Below are 17419 nucleotides of genomic sequence, written 5' to 3'. Positions count from 1 at the left end.
GTTCCCATGACGTTATCTTGGGGCCGATTGGGCTTCGCTTTGTGGAGGCGGGAGAGAATGGAGTGGAGGGAGCGGTGGAGAGAGGAGGACTGGCTGCCTGTTGCCTGGCCCTTCAGGACCTTGGCGTTCCCCCAGAACAGTGATGGGAAAAGCAGCTTGAGACATGGAAAATTGTCCATGCACAGCAGAGGCGTCTGGCAGAGTTTGGGGATTAGTTCTGGGTGCAGACTGGCTCCCAGAGTGCCACTGAGAAAGGGAGCCCAGGGGAGGGGACTTCAGATGGCTAAGGGGGAGGGTGGCAAGAAGCAGATTGCAGGGTATGAGTGTGGAAGGGTGGAAGGGTCCTGACCCAGCATCCTTTCCTGTGTTTTACTTCCATACTGGAGATTCATGGGCAGGCTCCTCATGGAGGGGCTCCCCTAGAAACTTGACTTTTCTCTAGAGAACTGGAAGCCTGGGATCCCCTTTCTCTCTCTCTTTTCCCCATTACAGTCCCCATCACATATCTGGCAGACCCCAGCCCTGCTTGGCCCCCTACCCCATTTGTTTTGAGTTTGTGATCCAAACAAAGCAGATTCTTATTATATGTTGTTCACTCCCATACTGTGAGAGGCCAGTTGGGGGATGAGGAAAGTTCTCTGACAGCCAGTCTCTCCTGGGCCACTGGGTTCTAGTCTCTTAAAGATGAATTGGGGCAGTACTGTTCTTGACAGAAATCAGAGGCTAGATTCCTAATGATATAATATAGGAAACTCTCAGGAGAGGAAATTTCCTCCCTCACCTAGTACTGGTCAACATCAAATGAGATATTACATTTGTAAAGCTCTTAGTATAGTATCTGACACATAGTTGCTTAGTAAATGCTTGTTTCCTTCCTTTCTTCTTGTCTAGATTGGTGGTATGAAGCTCAAATAGAAACAGGGGCCACTAAACCCTGGTAAATATTTCTAGTGGTCACATATCCACCAAAAAATCCACACATTAATGCTGTTGTTCAGTGATTTCAGTCCTGTCTTTCTCTACCTGGACCCATTTGGAGTTTTCTTGGCTAAGATACTAGAGTGGTTTTCCATTTCCTTCTCCCACACATTTTTACAGATGAGGAAAATTGAGACATATAGGATTAAATGACTTGCCCAGGGTCACACAGCTAATAAGTGCCAGATTTGAACTTAAAAAGATGAGTCTTCATGAATGTAGGCATGGTACTCATTCCATTGCACTACCTAGCTGCCCACACAGTAACACTATCTTCTATTCTATATTTATTTTGTTAAATATTTCCCAATTACATTTTAATCTGTTTTCTGTGTCCTTTGCCCCCTGTATTTGACATCTCTGGCCCAGAGCTCTGAAAGGTCAGTATGTATTAGAAGCTGGATTCAAACTCACATCTTCCTAGCTTTGAGGCTTCATTCACATTGTTTCTTTGTCTATAGCAGAAGCAAATTAGTCCACTTCAGCTGGGAGTGGAAAGTCAAAAGAAAAATCTAACAGTCCCTGTCCTTAAAGAACTTCCATTCTGAGAGGAGGAGAGTAACATATAATTGGATAAATAAATAGAAAGCATATAAAAAATCAAAACAAGATAATTTCAGGAGCAGGGAGAGCCCAGAAAAAGACTTATAGGGGAAAGTTCCTCCTGAGCTAAACCTTTCAGAAAAATAATTTTATTAAAAGAATCAGAGGTGAGGAGAGAGTGCAGTGCAATATAAAGAACAGGCTAAGCAAAGTCACAGAGGCTGGAAATGGAAACTTCTGCCCAATAGCAAGCAAGCCAGTTTGCTTGGAATTCAGAACGTAAGAAGAAGAGGGAATAATGTGAAATATGTCTGGAAATGTAGGATGGAGCCAGATTGAACAGGTCTTAAAGTACCAAACAGAGGAATTTTAAATTTATCCTAAAGGTAATGTGGAGCCATGGAAGATTCATGAGTGTGGGAGTGATACAGTCAGACCTGCACTTTAGGAAGATTATTTTAGCATCTGTGTGGAGGATGGCTTGAAGAGGTGATAGACTGGAAAGAAGAAACCCAGTTCATAGACTTTTGTAGTAGTCCAAGGGGGAATGGAATGAGGGATTGAACTAGAAGGGGACATATGTAAGAGAGATTGTAGAGCTAGAATCAACAAAATTTGGCAAATAATTGAATGAATGTGGGAGGGAGAAGGAAGAGTCAAAAATGACTCCAAGATTCTAAATTTGGGTGATCGAAAAAAGTGGTCTTCTTCTTGACAGAAACAGGGAAGTGCAGAGGAGGAGTGGGTTTATAGGGAAGGGCCATGTCCAACATTCAGGGTAATACAAGGACTGGAACTCAGGAGGGGGGGATGAGAATTGGAGGTGGAATCATCTGCATGGTGATGATAAGTGAATCCATGCAAACCAATAGGATCAGAGAGAGAGAGAAGAGGAAAGGATAAGGAAAGGAAGGAGAAAATAGGAGAGGAAAGGAGAAGAGAGGGGAGGAGAGAAGAGAGGAGGAGAGGGGAGAAGAGAAGAGAGGGAAGAAGAAGAAAGAAGGAGGAAAGAGAAAGGAGGAAAAAGGAGAGCGAAAGAAAGAAGAGGGGCCAGGACTGGCTCAGTAGTACACCCCTGCTTGGGAAGCTGGGATATCAATGATGATTTTACAAAGGATACTGAGAAGGAACAGTCAGTTCTTAATAAAAAGAACCAGGAGAGAGCAGTGTCACAAAAGGGAAAGATGGAAAGAGTGTTTAGGAGAGGGGGATGGTCTTCAGTGTCAGAGAAGATTAATGAGGGTGAGAAATGAGAAAAATCCTTAATGAAAGGTATCTCAGGAAGGTAGACAATTACCAAATGTACCCGGATAGAAATAGTCATCTCTAGCATACATATGATACTTCAGAGAGCTTTGGATATTTCATTTGACTCTCAAACCCCTCAGTCAAGAGTCAAGAGAACTGGGTTCTGGTCCTGGTTCGACTCTTAAGTCATGTGACCCTGAACAAGACTTTTGGCCTTTTCCAGGCCCAGTTTTCTCTTTTGTAAAACCAAGATACTTAATCTAGGTGAAGCAATGTGACATACTGGCAAGAACACAGCATTTTGTGAAAAATTACCCATGCATATCTTGTAAATAAAAAGCTATAATAAAAAAAAGAAAATTTGATATAGGCTATATATATGTGCATTCAAACAAAACATATTTCCATGGTAATCATATTGTAAATGAAACATGTGCCTCTCCCTCCAGATAAAGATTTTAAAAAGAAAAGAAAAAAGAAGAAGAACACAGTATTTTGGAGCTACACACCATGAGTTCAAATTCTGATGATTGCCATATTGTCTGTAAAGTGCAGGGTAATTTACTCAATCCCTCTGGATCTGTTTCCTTATCTGTAAAATGAGGGGTTGATCTAACAACTTTTTCCAGTTCTCTTTAGTTCTTTTGCAATTCTGAATCTTATGATCCCTATCGTCCTTTCCAGCTCTACACTTCTAGGCTTCTAAATTCAATGCTCTTTTTATTCCTTCAATTTTTATTTTTTTTTAATTAACAAGCATTTATTTTCTCTCTCTTCCAAGTTCCACCCTCCCCACCCCCCAAAAAAAGAAAAAACCCTTGTAACAAATATGCCTACTCAAGCCAAACAAGTTCCCACATCCAATGCTCTTTCCAGTATACCGTGCATAAATAAATTGTAGAGCCAAGCCAGGCTCACTAGAGACCCCAGATTGAGTTGTTGTCATCCTTGTTTAGACCTGGAATCTGTCCTTGGAGAGAAGTTGGTGGGAGTTTCAGATTCTGGTTCCGGGCCCTTAAGTTCTAGCTGTCTTCTGCCTGTCCAGGGTATGTGGTAAGAGGCGAAAGAGCCTGAATGGGTGGCTGTTTTCCCTCACCAGAGAGGAGCCTGGGACAAAGGAGAGCGCTGGAAGTTGGGGTGGGAGGGCAGGCACACAGTAGGGCTGGCAGAAAAGAAAGCTGATGGCCAGAGAGAGATCGTGTCAGTGACAGATCTCAGGGTTTGCTCTCTGTTTGGACTTGCTGACTGTTTGGCCAGGAAGCAAGCAAAGAGGGGGATTCAGTTCTGCTCAGCAGGAAGCTGGAACACAGTGAAGCCTCAGTATTTGGCTAAGAGGCCAGTGAAGGCTCCGGCTATTTAGCAGCGAGATAAACAGAGACGGAGTAACGAATGACAAGCTGTTGAAATGCTCCCCAGCTAGCTGTGTCCCTTTTGCCTTATCTAACCCTGCAGTTGGTGTGGTGGGCTTCTCCCTGGGTTGTCTTTGTGTGTTCATCTTATTGAACTGATGGGGAAACCGAGGCCCAGAGATGGTGAGCCTCCCATACCAGAGCTCCACTGCAATGAAGGTGGGGTGGCTGTGGTGACATCTCTACCTGGATTCTATTTCTGTGATGTCACAGGGCATTTTACAGAAATTGGGCAATGCCCAGTGAGACAAAGGGTAGAGGAGTTCATTTCCTATCATGACTTGAGAGGTGGCGAGCACCAGTACCGGTAGGAGGAGCAGACTAAGTATTAGAGCTTCTGTGATGTAGTGTCCGGGCTCTGGCATCCATAATGATTTTTCCAGAGAATAGGATTTTTTATTTTTCAAAAATATTGTTTTTAAAGGTATTTTTTTTGGGAAGCCCAAGCCAGGAAAACTCAATTTTTGCTGAACGTAGTACATTTCTTTGGTCTCCCCAAATACTGAAGGGAGGCTGTGCTGGGCATACCATGTGGGAAACCAGGAATCCCTTTTCCTGTTTGGTCTGCCTGGGATGAGGCCTATGGGAAATATTGGTCTAGAGGGATTTGGGGGTACCTAGGAAAGGGACTATTTGAAAAGTCTGTCAGCTCCTGAGAAAAGGATGGAAGTATCCCCTCATAGCTCATTCCACGAAGAATGTTATATCCTGGAACAGAAGTCCCTAATGACTGTTTGATGATGAAGAGCTCTTTTCCTAACCTTAGGAAAGTTAGGAAGTAGGTAGAGGGAAGGAAGGAATCTAATCACAAGCATTTATTAAGTATGTGTCAAGCATACTTGTGAGACTTGTGAGATGATTCCTATACTTATATTTTGATGAGGAAAATAAACAAGTGCCTACATATCAACCTCAAAAGTATAAATATAAAGTTAATAGATACAAAAAAAATTAAGAAGGAACCTTAACCAGTATGAAAAAGCACATCATTACATTTGAAACTAGAATCTATTGCCATCTTCCTGTACCAGCCCCATCAAATTCATATTAAGGTTGTTTTTCTTTAGCTTTCATCTCAAATGTCCAAATGCAAGCTTCTCTTTCTGTTTCCATGTCACACATCCCTTCTCTCTAGCTCCTTATCTACCCTTTTTCACCTGATACTCATAGATTCATGGATTTAGAGATGAGAGGGATTATTGAGGTCATCTACCCTATCACCAATCCTCACTTTTTTACAGATGTGAAAATAGAAAAGTTAAGTGATTTGCATTATGTCACACAGATAACCAGTATATGAAGTTGGGTCCTCTGACTCCAAATCTACCCTCTTTCCAGAGTTCCATGTAGCAATCACTGTTTGTTTATGATTAGATTCCTTATGGCCTTTTCTGATGGAAACTTTACCCTACAAGCACAGAATCATCAGGTTGAAAAGTTTTCCCAGAGATAACCTGGCCAGTCCATCCAGGCCTACTTCTTTGGGTCAGTCAGGCAAATAAAGATCTGCCTAGAGCAAATGGTTTCCAAAGAATCAAATTTTGTTCTGCCAGTGATTTGCAAAGTTCTTCCTTATATCTAACTTAAATTCCCCATCTTGCCACAAGGTAAAGCCATTTCCTCCATTTGTGGCTTCCTGTTCTGTCTACTTGGCTGACAGGTAGGAAACCAAGGGTAGAAAATCCTCCCACCTTCCCTTCTGCCTGCCAGGTATCATCTGAATCCCTTTTCCAAGTCCTAGAGCTTGATTCTTAGTTGGCTGTACTCCAGCTTCACCTTGACAACGACAACAATGACTGTGCAGACACAAAAGGCCAGTCTCAGGTTCGGGGCAGCTATACTGACAGCTGAGTTAGAGGAGCAATGTGAATCCTGGACAGAGCTGTGATGGGCTTTCCATGAGTGGATGGAATTTAGTTTATTATCCAAAATAGGTGAAAGGGACCCTTTGGGTTGTGTGTGTGGAAGATATAGCCTATTCCTGCCTGAATATAGCAGAACTAGGAGAAGACAGAAGCATCCAAAATATCCTTTTTTTAATTTATATAGCTTTTTATTTAAAAAATGCATTATGCATGGGTTATTTTTTGCAGCATTGACAATTGCCAAACCTTTTGTTCCAATTTTTCCCCACCTTCCCCCCACCCCCTCTCCTTGATGGCAGGTAGACCAATACATGTTAAATATGTTAAAGTATATGTTAAATGCAATACATGTCCATACAGTTATTTTGCTGCACAAGAAGAATCAGACTTTGAAATAATATATAATTAACCTATGAAGGAAATCAAAAATGCAAGCAGACAAAACAGAGAGACTGGAAATGCTATATAGTGGTTCACACTCATTTCCCATAGTTCTTTCTCTGGGTGTAGTGGTTCTATTCATTATTGAACAAATGGAACTGACTTGGTTCATCTTATTGTTGAAGAGAATCACGTCCATCAGAATTGATCATCATATAGTATTATTGTTGAATGTTATAATGATCTCCTGGTCCTGCTCATTTCACTCAGCATCAGTTCATGTGAGTCTCTCCAGGCCTTTCTGAAATCATTCTGCTGGTCATTTCTTATAGAACAATAATATTCCATAACATTCATATACCACAATTTATTCAGCCATTCTCCAATAGATGGGCATCCACTCAGTTTCCAGTTTCTGGCCACTACAAAAAGAGCTGCCACAAGCATTCTTGCACATACAGGTCCCTTTCCCTTCTTTAGTAAATCTTTGGAATATAAGCCCAGTAGTAACACTGCTGGATCAAAGGGTATGCATAGTTTGATAACTTTTTGAGCATAGTTCCAAATTGCTCTCCAGAATGGTTGGATGTATTCACAATTCCACCAACAATGTATTAGTGCTCCAGTTTTCCCACATCCCCTCCAACATTCATCATTATTTTTTCCTGTCATCTTAGCCAATCTGACAGGTGTGTAGTAGGATCTCAGAGTTGTCTTAATTTTCATTTCTCTGATTAATTATGACTTGGAACATCTTTTCATATGGCTAGAAATAGTTTCAATTTCTTCATCTGAGAATTGTCTGTTCATATCCTTTGACCATTTATCAATTGGAGAATGGCTTGATTTCTTATAAATTAGAGTCAGTTCTCTATATATTTTAGAAATGAGGCCTTTTTCACATCCTTTGGATGTAAAGATATTTTCCCAGTTTAGTGTTTCTCTTCTAATCTTGTCTGTATTAATTTTATTTGTACAAAAGCTTTTCAATTTGATATAATCGAAATTTTCTATTTTGTGATCAATAATGATCTCTAGTTCTTCTTTGGTCACAAATTCCTTCCTCCTCCACAGGTCTGAGAGGTTAACTAATTTACAAAATATTCTTTTACTCAGGAGTGACTTATTTGGGGAGATTTTCTGATTTTTCCAGACTAGAACTTGGTAAGAAAGTTTGCTTTTTAGAACCTGTGACAAAGAATAAAAAACTAGACAGGAGGAAAAAAGCATTTTCACAGATCTTACCAATACATCTCTAGCTTTGGAATTAAAAAAACAGGTTTCAGATGTCATCGGTGAAGCTGATGGTGACAGAGAAGTGACTTTGGGTTTCAGATACTTTGTATCTGAACTTTGTGTGTCAAATGAGCGGAAGGTGTCATTCTTGTGGCTTGCAAAACTCTTACTAGCATAATTGGGAAATATTTAACAAAATAAATAAAAACATCATACTACATAGATGATATTTGTGGTTTTCTAAGTAAACATGCAGCCAGCAGGGATCCATTTCAACTTGAGTTTAACACCCCTTCAGACTAGACCTAACTCTAGCTGTGTGACATATTTAGTCAGTATAGTCAGTATATTAAGTACCTGTACAGTATTAAGTACCTCTGTAAAGGGAGCAGATGAGGGAACTGAGGAAGGGAGAGTCATTCAGCAAATATTTATTATAGGCTGAGGGGGTGGGAGTGAGGGATAGTTAGGTAAAGAATGAGCAAGGCCTAAAATTAGGAGATTTTTAATCCAAACTGGCCTCAGACACTTCCTGGGTGTCAGACCCTGGGCAAGTCATGTAATCCAATTTACCTCAGTTTCCTCATTTGTAAAAATGATTTGAAAAAGGAAATGGCAAGCCTCTTTAGCATCTCTGCCAAGAAAACCCCTAATGGGGTCACAGAGAGTCAGACATGACTGAAAAATAACTGAACAACAGATCCTAAATATTGTGTGAAGTTCTGGCCTCCCAAGGATGCATCACATTTAAGTAGAAAAAGCATTAAACTTGGAATCTTCTAAGAATTCCCAGTTTTGCTACTTATGACCCACATGACTTTGTTCATATTCTCTAATCATCAGTTTCCTCATCTGTCAAATGAGGTGGTTGGACTACATGACCTTTAAAGTCCCTTCTATCTCTAAATCTGCAAACCCGCAACCCTTGTGGGCTGGAGAAAATAAGCCCCTTCTACCTGGTCCTCAAATAGGGCTCAGACCTTTCTCTTAGAGTTAATATGGCTTATTAGAAAGAATCTTGGTATTAGAAGATCTGGATCCTAATCCCAGTTGAGATAATCATTATGTGCAAATCATTTAATAGTTCTAATACTTAGAATATCTAGTGTAGTATGTGTTTCATTGGAGTTCTCTATAGAGTTCTTATATTCTCTATGCCAAAGCCTCCTTTCAGCTGGAGATTATTTTTGTAATATTTGCCTTGTACTGTGGTGAAGAAAGATCTTTGTACATATGTGTGGGTATTTGTTTTTAGGTGGGTCTTACCTTCTGTGCCCCCCAAAAATCTGTTCTGTCAGGCTCACTAAACGGATGTTTGGGGGAGTGGGAGGTTTACTCTGGGCACTTCATGGGGAAATGCCCCAGCTTTTCCCAAGTTACATTTAATTTATTCTTCTAAATGTCCCCTGGGATTTTATCTTTGGGAATAAATTTATGCCACTCCCAGGAACATCATTTTTCTCAGCTTGCTCCCTTTCGAAGGAAAAGAAGCCAGATAGCCAGAGACCACTCTCCCATCCTCAGCACGCGCACGCATGCGCACACACACACACACACACACACACACACACACACTCTTTTCCCTCTCTCCCATAGTAAGTTGGCCTTGGTCACTGAGGACAAAAAGTAAATATTTGAGCTCTTTGTTGCTGTGGAGACCCAGGACAGCTGTGTCTCTAGGGGAGGAGCCCCCAGCTCTTGACCCAGGGTAGACATCTTTTCTCTGAGGGAAATGAGAGTTCATAGAGCTGGAAAAGAAATAGAACTGGGTAGACAATGTAGGCAGCTTTAACATTCAGAAGGCACTTTCTATTATGACTTTTTGTAAATGTGAGTTTTAAGACCATAATGTGGTATTTGTATTTATTGTATGATAGTCTATATAGTATAGTTATATATTTTGTCCTAAGTACAGTGAAATCTTAGGTCCCACAGTGGATAATTTTTTTTTCCAGTTTAGTAATAATATATTTTTTCAAATACATGTAAAGATAGTTTTCAACATTCATTTTTGTAAGACTTTGTGTTCCCAAATTTTTTCCTCCTTCCCTTTCCTCTCCCTTTTCAAGATAACAAGCAATCTGATATAGGTTAAATACATGCAATTCTCTTAAATGTACTTCCATATTTATTATATTTTGCAAGAAAAATCAGACCAAAAAGGAAAAACGCGGATGATTTTTTTAAAGGGGTAAACTTGTCAATGTTCAAGTCAGACCTCTCTGTATGGATACCTGCTCCCTCTGTAAGGCATGGGGGGAAAGCCATCAGTGCTCCCAGGGAAGAGGAGAGGACACCATCTGTGTGTGGGGGCTCAGGACTTCAGAGGTAGCAAATTGTCTTATTCCATGGTTTTGCTGCCACCACCTGAGGACCATTGTCTGTAGTAATAGCTTTGGACAGTTGCCCTTCTTATTCTCCCCCTGGGAGTGAGTCACACAAAGTAACAGTCTCGGGCCAGTTGTCACTGTTACAAAAATTATTTTCCTAGTATTGCTACAGTCACAAAATCTCTAAAGACCAGGAAAGGAATGGGGTAGGCAAAGAAAAGATAGAATCCATCTTTGCCAAGTTTAGCAGATTAATCTCATTGAGATCCCCATACAGATGGCTTTGTATCAAAGGCTGGCTCCTTTCTACTACCCTGTAGCCAGGTCCCTTGGGGACAGGTAGAGCTGACTATGTATTGAGGCAGAGAAATATTTCTGTTGGGACTAGTTACTTGGTAGTCGGAATGAAGGTGTTTACTCTTAAAGAGGGAGCCCAGAGAAGGGACATTCAAGCTTGAGAACTGTTCATCTGTACTAACCAAGAGTAAAAGGGATTCCCTATAAGGAAACTCCCTCCAATGGTGCAATAGAGAATTATCTAGGGACACTGAAAGATTAAATGATTTGTGCAGGACCACACAGCCAGTATGTCAGAGGTGACATTTGAACCCTGGTCTTCCTAACTCTGAGGTCAACCCCTATCCACTACTAGGTGGTCTCTGTCTAGAGATTACACTTATCTAGTGTACACAGTACTGTTGTGAAGAAAGAGCTTTGTTTATGAGTGTGAGCATTTATTACAAGGATGAAGACAGCCAAAGATATTCTCAGCTTCATTACCTTGTCTTTCTTAGGGCAAGAGCTTGTTCCATGGCCCTGGATCCAAGTTTGCTCTTCTATGATCATCTCAGCTACCCTGGGCTCTAGTCAGTAATTATGCTTTAACCTGGGATTGTATTAGGCCATGAAGGGGTTTTGGGGGCTGCATTGTTTTCCTTTCCCTCCCTCCCTTCGTGCCTAGAAAACCCACTCACATAGAATAGAACAGCCTGTCTCCAGCATTTCAGAGACATGCCAGCAGAAACCTGACCTTTAGTGAAACAGTTGTGAGCCTGACTCATGGAAATGGCCTTATCCATAATCTCTTTTTGTTTTCTCAGGGACATCTCGGACAACTTCATCAGCACGTTAGAGACTGAGTTCTTTGAAAACCTCTCTTCCTTGGTACAACTGTATGTAATTTGCTCTAACTACCTTTTGTGACCACCCTCATGCTTTTCTCATCATGGTTCCAAAATCTGTGTTGTCATCGATCCATTTTTAATCTAACCCATCTTCCAAACATGCCCACACTTTGCCTCCCCAATCAAGTTCCTCAGGACTATTCCTGAGGTCTTTATAGATCAGATAATACCAGGCAGTGAGTTTCAACCCATTAATAAATACTTGACAGTCCTAATGTAGAAATCAACTCACATGGGATCCATCCAGGGAAGAGTTAGATTTAGGGCTTAACAAAACAAAAACAAACAAACAAAAAAGGAATTTAAAAAATATTTTTATTGGAGTCAAGGAAAATTAAGTTAAATATACTCAGTGATTTTTAAAAAACTAACTGCAAGTTTAGCCCACTTCATAATTAATCTTATTGTTTTGAGTTCAGGGAGTTCTTTAAAAAAGTTAACTTAATTGCTCTGAAGTGACTTCCACTCAAATCTTACTCCCATGCCGCCACATGGTGTGGTCTCCCCTTTTAAACTTTTCATGTCTTGGGACTTTTTGTTTTTCTTTGCATCCTCATTGCTCAGTCTAGTGGCTGGTACATAGTAAAGACATAATAAAAATTTGATGTTTGATGGATTGCTTGTCCTGGGTCTTGAAGCTGATGGGAATGAAGCACAAGCCTCACCTACTAAGTCAACAGGGCTTTGGACATGAACTTAGGTAACTTCATAGAGGTTCACCACTGGTGGACTAGTTGGTGGTGTATTTTTTGATCACATCAACTCAGTGATCGTCTGCTAAGACAGAGAGAAACTGTAATCTGTCCAAGTGGAAATCATGCCCACTCTTTTGAAATTGGAGATCCCTGACATATTGTGGACCTGTCCCAATGAGAGGTCATATGGGAAGAATATACATCCCAACTCCTTAGTCTAGTGGGGAAGATCAAAGCTCTATACCTGAATCAGTTAGAAAACATTGTAGAACTAAGTATGACCAAGTGTTAGATTGGAAGGGACAAATAAGTGCTTTGGGAATTTGTGATTCAGTGGTATTTATTATAAATAAGGCAGAAATGGTTTTAACTTGCCCCAGAAAGCAGTCAAGCATTCTAAGAAGGGACCTAGCCCAAACTAGCTAAGTGTTAGGTAAAAGGCAAGGCCCAGGTCAATCCCGAGTTCTGGGAGGGAAGGAGACATATATCTTTAAAACTAAATGGCCTTTTTCTTTCTTTTCCTGTCTTCCAGAGACATTAGCAACAACAAGATTACGACACTAGAAGAAGGAATATTTGCTAATTTATTTAATTTAAGTGAAATGTAAGTTGGGATGATTTTCACTTAATAATGACTGGTCTGATGAGTTCAAGAATCACGCCCCCCCAATATACTCTCTCTCTCTCTCTCTCTCTCTTGCTCTCTGTTGCTCTCTCTCTCTCTCTCTCTCTCTCTCTCTCTCTCTCTGTCTCTCTCTGTCTCTGTCTGTCTCTGTCTGTCTGTCTCTCTGTCTCTCTCTCTCACACACACACACACACACACACCACACACACACACACACACACCTTTCCCTTTACATTGACCCTTAGTGAAGTTCCTGGGGGACAAAGAGCTTTATCTGGATATCTACTTCCTGAGTGGTTTGGACAACCAAGTGTGGTCTAGTGTAAGCAAGGGGGGAGATGGGGAAAGGGAGGAGCAAGAAACAGAGATTTTGCCTCAAATTTCTAGACCTTTTTGTCACATTTGGAGATTTCCTGGAGCTTCAAGTCAGGAGCTAAGTTCATTGTGGGTTCAACTCTTCCTACATCATCACCCTTCTCTCTACAGTTAGGGTCCTCTAGGAATTCCCACACATTAAAGAGTAAACAAATGAAAGTTGTTACCAATATTCTCAGAGGAATTTACTCCTCACCATCAGGAATGACACTGCCTGGGAGGATGCCCAAGGAAGTGACAGAATCTTAATTCCTAAGGAACTTCAAAATAAATCCTCTTCCCATTTTCCCCTCAGGTGTAGGCCATTTACTTGTAGTAAAAGTTGAACTAGGTTGCCTTTGCCCTATTTCCTCTATGTCTGAGGTTCTCCTGATCTCCATCCTTTTCCTGTGGCAGAAACTTGAGTCTGAATCCGTTTGTCTGTGATTGCAACTTGTCCTGGTTACCCAGTTGGGTGGAGGAACAGAAGATCAGTGTGGTTCAGCTGAGGGAGACTCGGTGTGCCGAGCCATTACACCTGGCAGATGTCCCCATCCTCAGCGTCTCCTTTGATGGCACCTGTGGTGAGTGGGGATACAAGGGGAAGGCCAAACTTCCCTGGATAGGTCATTTGGCACTGCATGCTGAATATCCCTTCTGGCAAAGTCCTTTTCTAGGCTCTATGGGAGAAAAACAGGAGAAAGGAGAAGAGCTAGTCCCTGGTTTGGGGAGTTTTGGATGTGGGAAAAAAATTAGGACAGAAGCAGGAAAAGGAAGCCTGAGCCATGTAGAAATAAGTGCAAATTAAGACCAGACAAAATGAATCCATGAATTAAGAAGGGTTCCAAAATAAAGGAGGCATATGGATGAGGAAGGAGAAATCAAGGAAGCCTTCCTGAATAAGGAATTGAACAAATTCTTTTTTCTAAAATGGGACTATTGAAGTAATTTATTTCCTTTATTTCCTCTGTTAATCTGAACAATCAATATTTTTGTAAGTATTCATCCACTTCACTTATATTATCAGATTTATGAGCATATAGTTGGGCAAAATAGCTCCTAATCATATAATTATTTTCTAGTTTCCTCTTCATTAGTAGGAAGTTTACCCTTTTCAACAAGAAAGGCTTCCTCAAGAAAGGGAATGCCAATAGAAAGAGAAATTCCATTTAAAATAATTATAGACAATATCAAACATTTGGGATAAACCTAAAAACTATATGAATACAATTGCAAAACACTTTTCACAAAAAGTCAGATCTAAACAATTGGGAAAATATCAGTTGCTCATAGATAGGTTGAGCTAATATAATAAAAACTACAATTCTACCTAATTAGCCTACTTATTCATTCCATACCAAGCTAGAAGAAATAATAAAATTCATCTGGAAAAAAGAAAAGGTCAAGAATATCAAGAGAATTAATGGAGAAATAAAAACACAAGGGAAGGTGGCTTAGAAGTACCAGACCTAAAATTGTATAATAAAGCATAAAAACCATTTGGTACTGGCTAAGAAATAGAGTGGTGGGTCAGTGAAATAATTTAGGCACACAAGAGATAAGAGAACACCAGCCTCTTATGTCATGTTTCTCTTTCTCTGCCAGATGAGGAGTACATTGCCTGCCTCCAAGACAATAGTTCAAGCACTATGGCTGTGGTTATCTTCTCAGCTGCCCATGATGGTGTCCTGGCCCAGAATATTTGCAGTGCCTTCTGTTTTTCCATTGGTCAGGAGTATGGAGGTCTCTCAGAGGAGGGCTCCTGCTTCTGTGGTAAAGCACATTCCCCTAATGCCTCCTCTAGCTGCCTCCTCTTCTGTTCTGGGCTTCCAGCATCTCCTGCAGCATGCCGGGTACCCGTTATTCTCCACAATGTCTTCCCTGCCTCCCTAGAAGCCTCGCTCTGGGGGCCTGAAGTCCCCCAGCCTGCTGGCCATCCTGTGACCTTCAATGTAAGCACCCTGCTGCCTGCCAACAACTTGCGCTGGGACTTTGGGGATGGGACTTCAGCATTGACCACGGGCCTTGCCGTATCTCACCGATTTATTCTCCCTGGTCACTACAATGTGACTGCTGATCTGAGCTTGGAAGCGAACACAGCCTTATTATGGACAGAGGTGCAAGTAGAGGCTGTGCCCACAGAACTAGAACTGCTGTGCCCATCCTGGCTACAAAATAACGAAAGCCTTGAATTTGATATCTGGAACCGAGGGGGCACTGGACTCAGTGCCATCTACAGCATCACAGCAGAGAGTGAGCAGCCTGCCCGAGGTCAGTGCCATGGGACTGTGTCCCTTTTTCTTCTTTCTCAAATTTACTTCTCCCAAAGCCCTGGGGTGGGATTTGAGGGAAATGAATCCACTGATTTTGCAAGTTTTTCTACCTTCTAACTTCTTGGTCTTTATAACTTAGTTACCTCCCCAACATGTTCTTACCAGTGATTCAAAATGTAATGGTACAGTTTAGGAAGGAGGCTTCATGCCCCCTACCTTGCCCCCTACTCATCTGGGTACAACTCCCTAGAGAAGGCTAGGAGTTTTGATCTCTGCTACAGGGGAATCTTCCCAGGTTACCCTCAAGAAAAACACTCTTTCTCTGTGCACCTTCTTTTACAGTGGTCCACCCTCTGTGCCCCTCAAACACCGATATCTTCCCTGGGAATGGTCACTGCTACCGTTTGGTAGTGGAGAAAGCTTCGTGGCTCCAGGCCCAGAGGCACTGTCAAGCCTGGGGTGGCGGAGACCTGGCCATTGTAGGCAGCCCTGAGATCCAGCACTTCCTGGTTTCCCAGGTCACCAGGTAAGGACAGTGTTCTCTCTGGCTGGTAGATACAGGATACTAGGAATCCACTTGGACTGGCTTCTTGCCAGGGATGGGATGGGATGGGAACTCTGTTACTTAGGAGTCTAACGGAAGAGTTAAAATGGGTCTAAAGATCCTTAGAGCTTTGAATTCCATGTCTCAAATCTGGCAGGAGCTCTGTAGACACAGGCATCCAACTCTCAGCCTCCTCCCAAGAGCTAAAGATAAGAGGAAACTCTAGAGATAGAACCTGGAACCATCACAATCTCTCAGTTGCGGACTCTTCATTTGATTGGTCCTTGAATAAACAGACAGAAGTCATTGGTTCATCAGTGTGGGCATTCCCTCCAGTGATGTAGATTGCAGCCCCTCAACAAGTTGGTGAGAAGTACCAAACAAAACAATTTATCACCCAGTTGTCAAGTGGGTCATGATCCTTTTTGAACTTAGTTAGGTTTGTCTTCAAATAGCAGTCAGTCAGTGGGCCCATATTTGGAGTTTTACTAATTTGGTAGAGCTTGTGCTTCACTGGCTTAATTTCTGAGAATCCAAAATCGGTTCCATACTACCGTTAACATCAAGGAATGGTTTTCGTGCACAAATAGTAAAGAATTAGGGAGCAACTTTTAGTGGCTCTTATCATCTTCCTCACCAATTTTCCACATAGTGCAGGCAGTGTGTGCTTAGCTGTTGCTGTTATAAGTATTCTGCATCTGATCTAGGCAGAATTTTTATGAGAATGCTCATCTAAGATAATAACAGCACATCTTTGAAAGACTTAGGAGTTCTTTAAAAGAATTTTTTTGGCTAGGCAATTGGGATTAAGTGACTTGCTTAGGGTCACACAACTAGTAAGTATTAAGTGTCTGAGGCAGATTTGAACTCTGATCCTTCTAACTTACAAGGCCATTCTATCCATTATCCTCTATCCATTGCCTCATGTAGCTGCCTCAAAATGACTTTTTAAGATTCATTTTTAGAATTTGAGTTTCAGGTTTTCTTTCTCCTATCCTCCTTCCACCCCTGCAGAAGGCAAGCAGTATGATATTGATTATACCTGTGAAATCATGCAAAACATATTTCCATATTAGCCATGTTACAAAGAAAACATACAAACTCCAAAAAAAATAAAACTTCAATCTGCACTTAGAGTTTGTCAGTTTTCTCTCTGGACATAGATAGCATTTTTCACCATGGGTCCTTTGGAATTGTCTTGGATCACTGGAAAGACTTGGGAACTCTGATCAACACAATGATCAACCACAATTCTAGAGGACTTATGATGAAATGTGTTGTCTCTATCTCTATCTCTGAATTAGGGAGGAGATGGACTCAGAGTGTAGATTGAGGTATATAGATGTATCTGTATATTCTATTATTCAATGTATACACAGAGAGAGAAAAAGATGGCCATTGTATATAGAGTGACGGAGGAAAAGAGGGAGAGAGACAAACAAAAATAGCCAAGGTGCCTAGTCGATGCTAAAATTTGTTTTGCTTGAACATACATTTTTATAATGGGCTTTGTTTTCCTTGCTTTCTCATTGGGGATGGGGCAGTGAAGAAAGTAGGAGGGGGAGAATTTGGATCTGAAAATAAAATAAAATTTAAAATAAAAGAAATCACTATCCTCAAACCTGCACACATGCTCTTTGTATTATCCCAAACACATCTGTTCATTGTAACATGGAAAATTGAAAGACCTTTTTTTTTTTTTTTTTTTTAAAGGATGATAGGGAAGCTAATGGGATTTCCCCAAAGCCCCAGGG

At 41.2% G+C, this 17419-nt stretch overlaps 1 protein-coding gene across 2 annotated transcripts in view; it reads left to right on the top strand.

Moving 5' to 3' along the window:
- PKD1 (polycystin 1, transient receptor potential channel interacting) overlaps positions 1 to 17419 on the top strand; it is a 125273-nt gene that overhangs the window by 54828 nt on the left and 53026 nt on the right. For both annotated transcript variants that reach the window (XM_051969492.1, XM_051969490.1), the window contains exons 2-6: positions 11091 to 11162; positions 12402 to 12473; positions 13266 to 13432; positions 14454 to 15119; positions 15464 to 15647. In XM_051969492.1, the coding sequence (XP_051825452.1) occupies positions 11091 to 11162; positions 12402 to 12473; positions 13266 to 13432; positions 14454 to 15119; positions 15464 to 15647 (1161 nt within the window). The remainder of the gene's footprint in view (positions 1 to 11090; positions 11163 to 12401; positions 12474 to 13265; positions 13433 to 14453; positions 15120 to 15463; positions 15648 to 17419) is intronic.

The sequence above is a fragment of the Antechinus flavipes genome, chromosome 1 (assembly GCF_016432865.1).
Source record: "Antechinus flavipes isolate AdamAnt ecotype Samford, QLD, Australia chromosome 1, AdamAnt_v2, whole genome shotgun sequence".
NCBI classification, from domain to species: Eukaryota; Metazoa; Chordata; class Mammalia; order Dasyuromorphia; family Dasyuridae; genus Antechinus; species Antechinus flavipes.
Note: the sequence above shows the minus strand (reverse complement) of the source record. Positions and strands in the feature narration are given on the sequence as shown.